At 31.5% G+C, this 13,885-nt stretch overlaps 1 protein-coding gene across 13 annotated transcripts in view; it reads right to left on the reverse strand.

The window, feature by feature from the left end:
- The window catches only part of LOC116349940 (high affinity cGMP-specific 3',5'-cyclic phosphodiesterase 9A), a 121,447-nt gene that overhangs the window by 3,774 nt on the left and 103,788 nt on the right, over positions 1 to 13,885 (reverse strand). For 11 of the 13 annotated variants that reach the window (XM_031781613.1, XM_031781617.1, XM_031781609.1 and 8 more), the window contains 7 exons: positions 3,290 to 4,335; positions 2,723 to 3,066; positions 1,231 to 1,382; positions 1,008 to 1,115; positions 798 to 924; positions 409 to 704; positions 75 to 330 (listed from right to left, as the gene is read on the reverse strand). In XM_031781613.1, coding sequence (XP_031637473.1) covers positions 75 to 330; positions 409 to 704; positions 798 to 924; positions 1,008 to 1,115; positions 1,231 to 1,382; positions 2,723 to 3,066; positions 3,290 to 4,283 — 2,277 coding nt within the window. In that variant the 5' untranslated portion in view covers positions 4,284 to 4,335. The remainder of the gene's footprint in view (positions 1 to 74; positions 331 to 408; positions 705 to 797; positions 925 to 1,007; positions 1,116 to 1,230; positions 1,383 to 2,722; positions 3,067 to 3,289; positions 4,336 to 13,885) is intronic. The other 2 variants (XM_031781620.1, XM_031781621.1) reach the window with 2 other exon arrangements.

Genomic DNA, 13,885 nt, shown 5'->3' on the forward strand with positions numbered 1-13,885 from the left:
TTGTTATTTAATTTAATCGTTTTCATTATGTTGTTGTGAATATGCTTGAATGTTAATTTTAATTTCATTCTTACATCCACTTCTGTGGCAGTTTCTGAGTCGCCACTTTCACTGCCTTCTGGAAGATCGTGCAATTCGGCCGATATGCAAAGTGGCTCATCAACGGATGTACGTGATGTTGATTTTTGCGATGGAATACTACGACGCGAACGTACACTAATGCCAGATTGTGAACGTGGCATTTGAGGTGAAGTACTTGCACCACCATCCGATGATCCATCAACTTCGCCAAGAGATTTTCGAATTCTGTTTTGTGCGTCATTTAATTTCCTATTTTAATTTTTGAAAATTTAAATAAATAAATAAACAGTTTTGTTAACACTTGAATACAGTATTGGAATTACTCACTTGTAATAATCCAATGCATCACGAACTGGTTGAATAATCATATCAATTAATTCCGGCAACAGATCACCGAGTGCTTCAAATAATGGTAACAATACTAAGCCAATAAATCGAACTTGGCTGCCTGGTTTGCTGACTTTATCTGGATCCATGAAAGGTGTTACAGGAAGACCTTCTGACTTCTCAGCAGCACTCTGTGCAAAGAACTCCTGCAATAATCGCTCAAGCCACGGCTCGGCAATGTCCATAGGCCGCGCTTCGTTCGATATATCTGCAACTTTTATTAGAACCATACAGAGCTAGAATAAACCCACAAAATACACACAATTTTATTAAGCCCGTTTTATTAATTTCTGTCTTGTGTAAAAAATGATTGACTTCAAAAAACTCACTAAATTTATGTGGGCTTCATTGGTATAATCGAATGTGGGAGTAATTTCTTGAAATTGTGTCAAGATTTCATTGTGACGAGCCATATCGGTGGCAAGGATACATCTTATGATACCCTCACGTATTTGACTAAAATTATGCGAATAAAGATGAAAAAAAAAAAGAAATCAGATTAACGGATCAAACGTATAATAACATTTGTAGACACTTACTTAAACGCCTCTTTACTAAAATTCTTAAATATATTACAGTCCGGATGTTCCAGTAATCTAAATGCAATTGAGCAATGATGATTTTCTAACGGTGATATGTCATTGTATCTGAAATCAAAAAATCATTCATATTACAAAATCATAAACAAAATAAATAAATAAAAATGTTTATTCAGCTATGGGTGCGCAAATATCAAATGACGGCCGTAAAATCGATAATTACCTTAGTGCTAATTCTGTTCTGGCATTTATTTGATAAATATTATTATAACCTGGATGATCTAAGTCATGGCAAATGCAAGATACTAATAATATCAACACTTCCAAATCGCCAAGCCGTGATGACAGATTTGTTCGGCATGTGATTGCATACATCTGTGTGAGCGATCGAGTTTCGAACCGAGTGATGACAGTTGATTGATGAAATCGGAATCCGCGTAAGCAAAAATAAGAGCAGATAAATAAAATTATCGGTGGAAGAAAATAAATAAATAAAATTATATATGAAAATCGACAAAATAAATTCGATTTGATTGGCACGTTTTTGAAAATGGATGTACCATTCATGGCATATATGTTTTTTATGGATGAATAAAATAAACTAAGGAAATAATAAAAATGAAACTTCAAAGTGGACAAGAAAATTACATGAAAAAAATGGCATACAGTACATTGCCAAATGTCGACACACGACCAAATGTCGGAATACCGAGAGGTGAATTGAAATTAAAAATTGAAAATTCATTTTAATTGCATTTTTAAAAGTAAATTATGAAAGATCAATATCAAATCTCTTTATTATAATCCAAACTTTAATCAAAAATCTATTATTGCTTTCACAAATTACGTTCAAAAAAAATTAGTCATTTCTATCACTTTTTCACGTCAAAAGTTAAACTATGTCATTTTGAGACAAGCCGGTAAAATGCATTTTTTTATATGAAGAAATAACTAATTTTGAAAAAAAAAATATGCCTGCGAATTGTAGATAGTTTAATTTAGTTATTGAACAGAAATATTGAAAATATAAAGAAAAAAAATCATATTTATTTTTCATTTTTCACTGTAATATTATTCCGGAATAAATCGTCCAATTGCCGACACATAAAGCACCCAAGTTTCAAGTGAAATACTTTGAATTTGACAGATGTGACAGTTAAAGTCGATATTTGGATCATTGTGAAATTCAAACCAAAAATATCATAGATCAGTGAAATAACGTAATATTTTTAAATATTTTTGCCATTTTATTATGAAAAAATAAATAAAATTAATTATGCAGCAAAAATATATCAATCTAATAATTTTAACTCCAATATTTTGTATTTTTTACCTCAATGTAAAAAATGCGTTCATGAGCTGTCAAAACTTAAAGTAGTTCAAGCTTCGCAGTGAAAATTCATGAAATATGTCGAGATTTGGGAGCCGAGAATTGGACGATGAATATCCGACATTTGGAATTTTCGATGTTACGACGGAAACAGGAAAATAATAATATATTTTTGGAAATTTCTTTCTTTTGACAAGTGTGAAATGAAGCACAATTAAATTCTGCATAGAATTGTGTATAGAATGATATTATTAGATGAAAACAAAAGTGTTAAATATCAAATTGAAGCTGAAAATTCAAACAAATAGTCCGACATTTGGGCGAGTGTCCATATAGTAGTTTGTCATTGATGAGGTGGTTACGCTAAATGTTCTCTGCCACTTACCATTTGTGCAACACAGAAGCAATGCCGAAAATTGTGAAATGGTACGGCGTTATAGTGTTTGTAGACTTCATAAAGCCATTCACGTAACACTGATAACGGTATATTGAACTTTTCCACCAAACCCGTATCGATGAACATGGTTTGCATTAGAAATAGCACATCTTCATCTTCCCATTCATACGAATCGAATGCTGGCAATCGAAGTGCAGCCTTGATTTCATCCGACAGCGTTCGATCGCAAATTTCCATAAACCGTTTCTTAACCTCTGTATGCTTTGGTAAACTGGTTTTACGATGTGGCGGTCCCGCCGGTCGTTTCGATAAATCTGCTTGAGTAAAATTTACTTGAGTTTTTTTTTAACAACGTAAGTCATCACATCGAAAATAAATGTTCGAGAATTGAGAGAATTTGTGGCATAATGTTTGCCACTAAAACGACTAAACAACAGTCAACAGAAATGTATAAAGTCAATTGGTTTTTGGTTAAAATGAAACCTCAAAGTCAAACATTGAACAAGCAAAACACACAAATGTGTGCATTAGATTCGATTTTTTGGTAGTACTTACAGAGCCAATTCATTCTTTCGGTAAATTCGATTTTGTGTTTCAATTCCATAACAAGTTTTCGTAAAACGTCGTCATCGAATTTATTGTTCCAAATTGATGTTTGCCAACCAGCGCAATAGTGACCGCAAATTCCTCCAGTTCCTGCAGTTGCTGTTATTGTTGTATTAGTTGATGTTTCTTCGTTTGTTGAATCGTCGGTAGGATCCTTTTGTTCAAACTGTTCAGTAGTAAGTGATTTACGTGTTTTCGGTTGTTCATCACTGTTGCTGATTTGAATTTCGGGCATTTGCTGGTTCGCAATTGAATTGCGTTTTCCACTGGCAGTTGTTGCGGTTGCTGATGCCGATGTTTCTTCTTCTGTCGACGTCGTATTTTCGATTGGTTCAGCAGTCAATTCATTTGGTTTGGTTGTTATTTGTTCGGTTGACAAATTGCCCTCTGCGCTTACATGACTATCGGCATTATCGCCAGTATTACTCGTTGAACATTTGTTGGTTTCTATCGACGGCAAGTTGCTCATATTATTCGAATCACCAATTGTCATTCGATAGATACGTGATCGTCTTGTGGATTCACTTGTCTCCGCTCCCGATATCGTCGCTAAACGTTCTTTTTCTAGATTTTGATGAAAGATCAAGTGTTTTTCGTAAAATTCTAAAATGATATCTTCCACTTGTTTGCTGCTATAGCGTCGTTGTTGTGTGGTTTCTGAGTCTGTTGCGCCCGAACTACTGCCGCTAATTCTATCGCCAATATTTTGGGCAACTTGTGCTGCTAAGCTCGGTCGTCTCTCCGATGAAGAACATTGGTGGTCTGATTTAGGTGGTTCGTTAGATGAATGCGCTGTCGAAGTTTTACAGTGTTGTAATTCTTGTTGAATTCGTGGATCTTCAAAATTCAAGGCCAAGCGTTTATCTAGAGTACGCAGACGATGAGCAATGTCACCGACTTCAGCCAAAAGCTCCACATTTATCTTGCCGTTATCTTTGTACATTCGTTGACCGTATCGCTCGTTTTGTGTATGCAACCCAACTGATTTATATCAACTGTAAAATAGAAAAGGAAAACACATATTAAAGAGCGAAATTTTTCTCGCATTAAATTTAATGATATGTGATAGAGAATGTGAGGGCTTTCAAGCGATTTTCAAATACAATGATATGGAATAATCCCTCTTGTTCGTATAAATATATTTCACCTAATGAAAGAGCATACGTTTGTTGAATTACGATCTTACTGATCATTAAATGGAACGTAATGAGTAGAGTGAGATACCAATCAACATCTGATTCCTGGAACCAAATGAAAATTGAGATGATATCAAAATCCATTTTAACAAACCGCAATATGTTCATGTGTTGCATGTTCGACGCGCTTGAAATATTATCTTTGGTGAAATTTCCATCACCTCATACGTGGAAGCAAAGCTCTTAACAAAACGAATACACAAATTCAAATTAGCTCATCATTTAAATCAAGCATATAATGAGTATGAACTGCAAAATACGAAACCGTATCACGCTTCATGCAGTGTGAAAATACGTGTTATATTACATACTTCAACATTATACTACCTATAAGAGCGTTTACTCTTCATATGCGCACAGATTTTCGATATTGGATGCGAATTTTGTTTGTCTGCTTATTTGGCTGTTTATTATGTGCGTATATTTATGCTATTCATTAATTACGTTAAGTGCACATGTGCTTGCTGAGGTGTGTCTTATCGTTGAAATTTCACAACATAAATTTAACATTAACCCCCCAACCAACGAACGCAGAGGCAAAATTAAAACATTGATGCAAATCTTTATCGAGTAGATTTTCGAATGTTATAATAATTCATTATTCATTAAAAATTCAGAGAAAAATAAAAAATTCGCAATATTGATAATATTATGCAAGAATCTTAAGAATGTAAACGGTTTTCTTTAGAATGAAATCGAGTAAAAATTAATGAAGAGACTTATATACAAAAGAACCTCCAACATGTACAAGAGATACAAGATCAGTGCATTTCGCGTCGTTATAATTCACAAAAAATCAAGCACAGCTTGTTTATTTTCAGAAAGCGCAACGTATGTCGTTGCTTGAGAACAACGTGCAAATTTCAAAATATTTTGATTTAAAATCCCACGAGATTGTTGTTGGTATTGGTGGTGCTATAATTTCAATTGTAAACAAAGTTAATTGGTAGGTAAACAATTGAGAACAAAAAACACAACCGCCATCTTGATTCAAAGTGACGGTTCGCCATGGTACAAAGTCTGTGGAAATGTATTGTTTCCCAACAGAAGAAAAACAATTTCGAAATCTTCTTGTGAAACTTTCTACATTTTATCGTCTATTATGAAAATTATTATTAGATCTAGATAAATATAATATGCCCATCTTCAGACCTTATTAAATTATAAATATCGATGATAAGAAGAGCGCCCTTAACTAATGAAGTGTTTAAGATATATGATAGGATATAACATATAAATTATTTTCACACCACTTGTACGTTGTGGTGGTTAATTACAAAGTTGTTATTCTTTCTGCATTCGTTTCAGAATTGATTCCTCCATACCCTAAACCCAACATTACATGCTGCGGTAGGATCAGATTTATTAATTAATTTGGCATTTACAACAATTTTATTAGAACAATTCCTTATTACTGCATGTCATTCTACATTTGTCAGAAACACACACCATATAACGACATTCTTGAGAGATGCGTTTTTATCAAGAATTCAACCGTTTTGATTTTGAATTGAATTATCACAATTCCAAAATTAAGATACATAGATTTACAATGAGTTTATTTTGAAACATGTCGTGCTGTGTATAAAATCTTATAATGTCTTCTTCTTCTGATGTAATGGGTGTCATGTAACCAACATGTTTAAAATGAATTGAATTGATAGCTCGCTTGGAAATGTGGTTTACCTTCAAAGTTCCAAATGAAGGTGAAAACGCTACAAAAGCAATATAGCATTGGTAAATTGATGCAACATTTCCATTTCCTCTCCGAAAAATAATGAATGTTGTTGGTATTATCACGAAATTATTTTCGGAAATCCGATAAAAAATTTGATGTTTTCATTTGACGGTTAATGAACCACCGATTTATTTTCCACCGTCAAATCAGTTCTTTACTTTAAAATATATTTTGAGCTTCGATTCTTCTTATTTTTCGCTGGTAAAAGTATCATCAGATGAGTATGAATTTCTGAATAATGAGAAAAACTTTTAAGTTCATTAAATATGGAAATATTGGCATCAACTCATTCATAGGCTTATTTTTATTTAACTTAAATACTTGATAATGATGGTGAAAATTGAAGAAAGCTGATGTGATTATTACAAGCGTCTTGTTTGTTTTCAAGATTTTGATCACGATGTAATTTTGATACTGTGTATGGCGACCAAGTCTTTTCACTCTGTTTTATTTAAATTAATTTAAGTTTCCATTTTCAAACTGCTGTTCGAAAGTGGATTAAAATTATGTGCTTGATAGTTACTACGCATGGCCGTCAAGCACTAAACATCTTGATATTTATCATTATAATTCTTATCGGTGAATGAAAAACTAACACACACTGTTTTATTACACTGATGCTGAAAAAGAGCCGACGAGAAGTTTGTTAATAAAATGAATTCCTTTTTTTTCTCGTATGTGTATAATATATTGCTTTCATCAAAATAGCACGAGAAATAGACAATGGAAAATAAATTCAGTTAGTATGTAAACATAAAAAAGTACTCCAGACTAAATTTTCGCATCTATTTGCACAATGACAATCCCCATGTTCGTTAAATCGCTATGATTTTCTGTTTTCACATATATGTGAATTCTGGTGGTTAAAAAAGATTCGATATCACTGTTGTTATCATTTCAATACACCAGAGACTTTTGACGATTTTCTCGATGCTGACGCTACTGCTAGTGGGTGTGTGTATATACATTTTACAAAGCCCACGAAAAAAATGAAATCCAGATTACTAGTCCCATTCGTTATTTACATGACTGAAAAAAAAATAAAATATTTCGGAATGCGGGCTATTATTAGGTTGTCAGACCAAATCTCTTATCAATGTCAATGGGCGAAATTCGCTTGTATTCTCATATTTTTATTTCGCATTTTCTGATCTTTTACGTATGCAACGTCTCTCTCTCTCTCTCTCGCTCGCTCTCTCTCTCTCTGCTCTCTGTGCGTTATTTGGCTACTTTTTTGACAATAAGTTGTTTATACAAAAAGCAATGGTTGGTCATGTCTTTATTTTCTTTATTTGAGTCATATCAGTTAATGCTTTAACTTATTAGAACATTCATTGTTCATCCATGGGGACCATGGACGACTGCATTCCAAGAAGCGTGGTTGATGTTCGACTGAGCCGCGGCTCTTGAGAAAATAAAAAAACAACTCACGCTCGTACATAAAAAACAAACATTTACTTTCCTTGCCATTGGTTATATAATATATATAAGTTCGGTAATATTCATCAATGCATAACGTTTGTGATGCAAATCAAGATAAAAGCTGTGTACATCTTACAATCGGATTTCATTGGCAATGCCGTTCTCATCTAATCGATTTATTTCGAATCGCAGTCAAAAAAGGTTGTGGCGTTTTTTCACGTTCGTTGAATGCAAAGAATAAACGAATGCAAACATGAAGATGGTTATTGTAAATGGCTTTATTGAGAGTTTATCGAGTCCATTTGGGTAATAAAATCAATCACAGACGTAATCAGCAATAACACTATTGAATCACGCTATCCATATATACAAATTGTCGATTCAGCAAAGAATAGAAAAAGAATATTATTTAAGGGAACGACAGCAGCTTATTCAGTTACCATAGAATTCGTGTATGGATTGTAACATCTGTCGAAATTCAATGGTCACGCATTGCGCAATGCACCATACATACCACATTGAAATCTCACACTCAACTAATTTATTTGCTTTCCGCATGGAATTCATATCGAGATTTTTTTTTTTTTCATTTTCGTTGTTCGAACAAGGATGATCATTTTTTCTTTTGTGGTCTCATTTTCGCGCACCAAATTGATTAAATTGAGATCTTGGTAATATCAAGTTACATTTTTTTCAGACGATTTATTGTGCGGTTCAGTACGTATTTTGCTATCAATTTGATGAATTTATTGAAAGCAATTCTGATTCTCTCTTTTTACAATTTCTTATTTGCTCAATTCACGCAATCAATATTTACATTTTCTTAATAGCGTCCTTTCGCTCTCTTTCATTTTTTTATTCGTCTTTCGATTCCGCAAACGACATCAACAAAAAAGACATTTCACAAGTATTTGAAATATTTCCTAGTTCGTAAAAAATGTGTTATCATGAGCGGTACTCAATTTTTTGCATACACACAGTTTGCTATGGTGCTCAGAGCTTTAAACATGACACTTGTCGTATTGTCAGCGACGGTTTATTTTTCTTTCATCACTTCAACCGTGTGCAATGTATACATAAATCTCGTCGATTGCTTGCTTTGCTTTTCAATTTCATAGAATAATCACAGTTAGCAAACTTAATGCAATGACTTGATTGGCGGCACCGTTAAAGTGAAACTTATTCGGAAGAAAATTAAGTGCACCATGTAAGCGTTTGTTCTGTGAATGTGTCTGAATCGACGATATTGTGTATATGGTTAACAACTCAATTATTCCATTTCATCACTTCATTTTCTTTTTGCGTGAAACTTTGTAAGCGTTTCCTGTCACAACCTAACTTTTCAGTGTTTTTTGACGCTTCATTGTGGCTACGTTAGTTACACTTTTATATGTCTTTGTGGCCAAACGAAATAATTCCATTCAGAACTTAACAAGTTTGCCTTAACCACTTCAAACTGACTTTGGCTTTGCTTTTCTTCTCCTGTAGTATTCGGAAGATTGAAAGAAAGTAATCGAGATCGTATGCTTGTCGAACACTGCATACGCAGAAGTTTTCAATTCATTTTAATTTCAAAGTTCTTTTTTGTTCATATTACATGAAAAAAAGACGATGTATGACGACGACGAAAACGGAAAAAAGTGAAACCGATAAATCTTTTTGATTGAATAATAAGCCATTTTGAAACAAAGAAAAAAAACGCCACGCTTGTACACCTTTTTCGTGGACTTGTATATTGTTGCAGTAGCGTCGGTACAGGATATTTCATTGGGGATTCTACTTTGACGGCAAAACCGAATCAAATCGAACAAAATGCGAATAATACAACCGATATTGACATAAATTTTGATTTATTGAATTTGTTTTTATTTACCTTGTCAATAATAACGTTCGCAAGTTGAATGGATTCGGGTAAAGTTTGTTTATATAATCGAAATTTCTTTCTGCTCTTTGTATTCGGAGTACTCGATTAGATTTCATCAAAGAAGAGATCTCATTGACAAAATCATAAGGATTTTTACTTTATTTGTCACGGATCATGACAAACACAAATCACATGTTTGTTTGTTTGTTTGCTTACTTCAGGGGATTGATTACTTTCAGCATATTAACTTTCAGATCAAAATCAATCCTTTAACCACGATACAAGTTTTGAAAAAAAAAATCGACGCAACTTTTTCAACCAATTAAACAATGACATTGTGTTCAGTCTTTTGTTATAATTTCTATCGAGGAAGTGAATTGCAACCGCCAATAGAATTAAGTTCGTTTATCCATTGAATCGATGAGAATAAATGTGATTCCACAATATTGGAACAATTGAACTTTAAATTCAAGCACATGAAAATCCTTTAAGTGATAAATTTTAAATTCAATTCCATTTTAATGAAATTTTAAGTGCTTCATAGGTAAAAGCTAAACACTGTACTGCTATTGTATGTAACTTTTGTTCTTTTATTGAGATCGTTTTTCAGCTGTATTTGTAGTAAAATCATATTATTCCCCTAAAAGTTGAGAGTATAAGACTTTTTCTCGTGGATTTCACATGGGGTATGGGATTTCACATTGAATTTAAGAAGATGATGAGACATTATAAAGAATACGTAATGAAAGCTGTTTTTACAACATCAATGGTAAAAATATTTGTGTTCATAATGAAAAGTCCACATAAATTATACTAAAATGAACTTCCTCACCATTTTTTTATCATGATTATTTGATTTTCTATGATTCTATGATTATCATCTTAAAAAAATGGAATCTTATAAATCTCAAATGAAATTAACATGAGGAATTTGACGAAAATTTATTCATGACATTGCCTTTAAATTATTTACAGTGGAAAATTCAATTAAAACAAGGTATTATTACGTGCAGAAAATGCTCAACAATGACCAGGTCAAAAAATGTTTTTTGAATGAGTGATTGTTTTTTAATGTTGCTTCATGAAATGAGTTTTGACACAAATATAAACTGACGAGAAAGCAACTTTAAAATGTTGCTATTTAGATTAATATTGTTTGTGACCATGTCCATATTCATACACTCAATTTGCAACAATGTGAATTGTATTTTTATTACTTTAATGAATATTATGGAACGGATGATTTTATAGAATAGAGATGGAAGACAAACTTTATGCCCCTTAGAGCTGACGACCACACATGCAACATACAATATATAAGAGTTTTATTGGTCGAATGGAAAAACAAACCTTTGTACCCAAGTACTCTTTGAATACGTACAGTGAGTTGGCCAATAAAATTGTCTTGAACATTATTTAGAAGTCATGTCGGAAAAAGACATCGATTGAGCAAACTGAGACTAGGTTTTTGAATCCAAGTTTCTCGAAACTTTTATGTTATTTAATATTATTCTTAAGTAAAAAAAAATCAACAACATTCATTTTGATAAAAACTGATTTTTAGTGATTTTTTAGATATACTACAACGTTGTCAAAGACGTTTATTTGGGGTGACATAAAAATTACGTCAAAAATAAAGGCTTATTCTGCTTATCTTTTTCTGCCAAAAACCAATGTACAAATTGAAATAGTATATCACAATTACTATACACTGTGACATTCTATATTTGTAGACACACGAAAAAAGTTTATTTTGTAAAAAAATTCTCAAAAGATGGCGCGCTCGACAACGTTCAAAAACGTTCAAGTGTCAAACATCACTTATGTCATGTGTGGCATTGTTCAACGCGCCATAAGTCAAATTCTACAATGGTTACTATATTTATCATTTGTAGAATTACTATGAATTTTCGTAGTAAATTTACAAATATATTTGAAGTCTACGTGTTTGTAAAATTACTACGGAGATTCATAGTAAATTTACAAAAACGTCCAATTTTCATAATTTGTAAAATTATTATGAAATTTTGTAGTAAATTTACAAATGATGTAAATTGGACGATTTTGTAAATTTACTATGAATTTTTGAGGTAATTTTACAAATATATTCAATATAGGTTTTTGTAAATTTACTATGAAATTTTATAGTAATATTACAAATTTTGTAAAACTAGTATAGTATTTCATAGTAAATTTGCAAAACGTCTTTTTTCATAATTTGTAGAATTACTATAAAACTTCATAGTATATTTACAAATTTTGTAAAATTACAATGAAATTTTGTAGTAGATTTACAAATGATGAAAATTGGATGGTTTTGTAAATTTACTATGAAATTTTATAGTAATATTACAAAATCGTCCAATTTTCATCATTTGTAAATTCACTACAAAATTTCATAGTAAATTTACAAAAACGTCCTATCTTCATAAATTGTAAATTTACTATGAAATTTTGTAGTAAATTTACAAATGATGAAAATTGGATGGTTTTGTAAATTTACTATGAATATTCATAGTAATTTTACAAAATTTGTAAATGTACTATGACATTTTATAGTAATTCTACAAAATATGAAAATATGACGTATTTGTAAATTTACTATGAAATACTATACTAATTTTACAAAATTTGTAATAATACTATAAAATTTCATAGTAAATTTACAAAAACCTATATTGAATATATTTGTAAAATTACCTCAAAATTTCATAGTGAATTTACAAAATCGTCCAATTTACATCATTTGTAAATTTACTACAAAATTTCATAGTAATTTTACAAATTATGAAAATTGGAAGTTTTTGTAAATCTACTATGAATCTCCGTATAACAATAGCATAGAAAATTCATTTTGTCTGATTTCGCGGGATCTTTTTTTTAATTCACCCACAGTTAGTTGTTCCATTGGACCAATTTTTCCTACAACCTTTAATGATAGAACGCAGTACACATAGTTTTTCAACTTGTTTGTGTGTAAACAAACAAATGTCAACTGTTAATCTCATGTGTCAAATAAGCGTTTAGATAAGAAAATTGATAGTTTTTCATTGCAATATAAATTTAATAAATTAAAATAAAATTATTGTCCCTAAATTTTCTAAAAACAATTTATTTATTTTTAAACCATTTTTTCATCGTAAATTTTGCAATTATTAATGTAAAAATATAATTATTTATTAAATGAAGTCATCAAGTTTGACATCACAAAAAAGTTTATAAACATACGTATTGCGCCATCTATCGAAATATGAGATATTGTAAATTTCGATAGTGAAAGTCGCTATGCATGAAGTCGAAAAATAACATTATTTGTTTTTTTTTATGTTTTTTTCTGTTATTTTATTGTTATTATTATGATTTGGAATTATGCTACCAAAAAATTGTGAAAAAGTTGTATTTAAACTGATATATTCATCATTTGTAAATTTACCCTGACTTTTCGTAGTATTTTTACAAAATGATATTGTGACTTTTATTTTGACACATTTTGTAAATTTACTACGAAAATTCAGTGTAAATTTACAAATGACTTACAACACAGTGTTCGTCGGAACATAGCGCCATCTATTGAAATAATCTTAATCTACTTAGACGAACTTTTTTGTGTGTCTATAAATATAGAATGTCACACTGTAGATGGATGATATCACAATTACTATTCAGTATTCTAAATTTCTATTTCCACTCTACATCTTATTGGTTGTGCAATTAAAGTTTTAGTTGCAAAATGGTGCATCATTTGGGAAATGGAACGTATTTCCGCCTTCGGTTATTACTTTTGACCTTTGCAAGATTTTGCCATTACCATTATTCATTTTATTATCATACGATAAGAAGCAATCTCTTTTCCCCCAAACATGAAGGATTTTTTTTTTCAAAGAGAAATTTTCCAACAAATACGTGCTAATCACAACATGAAACTCAAGGATACGCTCTCAATGGAATAATGGATTAGGAGAAAAAACTTATGAATAATTGAGGAAAGGGACTCATGTAGTTATTTCCTCTGAATAATCAGAACCCAACGGACAAATATGTAACGTTTTTAGGACATTTTAACGTTAAAAAATGTAACGCTTTGGCCCGGTTTAGTGGTCATTTCCGTGTCAAATGGAACGTAGATTTTGTGTGTAGTTTCCAGTATATTTACAACTTCCAATGGAATGATTCGTTCCACTTGTTTACTACCATACAAAAACATACTCTGACCGTATAATATGATCGCCACCCAATATGTGTATTGTACGTTAAGTTTTTGTATTTCAAATTTAATGATTTATTTACCGCAAGAAAATCCATTCTCTGCAAACTAATTAGATTTG

The sequence above is a fragment of the Contarinia nasturtii genome, unplaced genomic scaffold (assembly GCF_009176525.2).
Source record: "Contarinia nasturtii isolate CC-2019 unplaced genomic scaffold, AAFC_CNas_1.1 Cnas_scaffold_3175, whole genome shotgun sequence".
NCBI lineage: Eukaryota > Metazoa > Arthropoda > Insecta > Diptera > Cecidomyiidae > Contarinia > Contarinia nasturtii.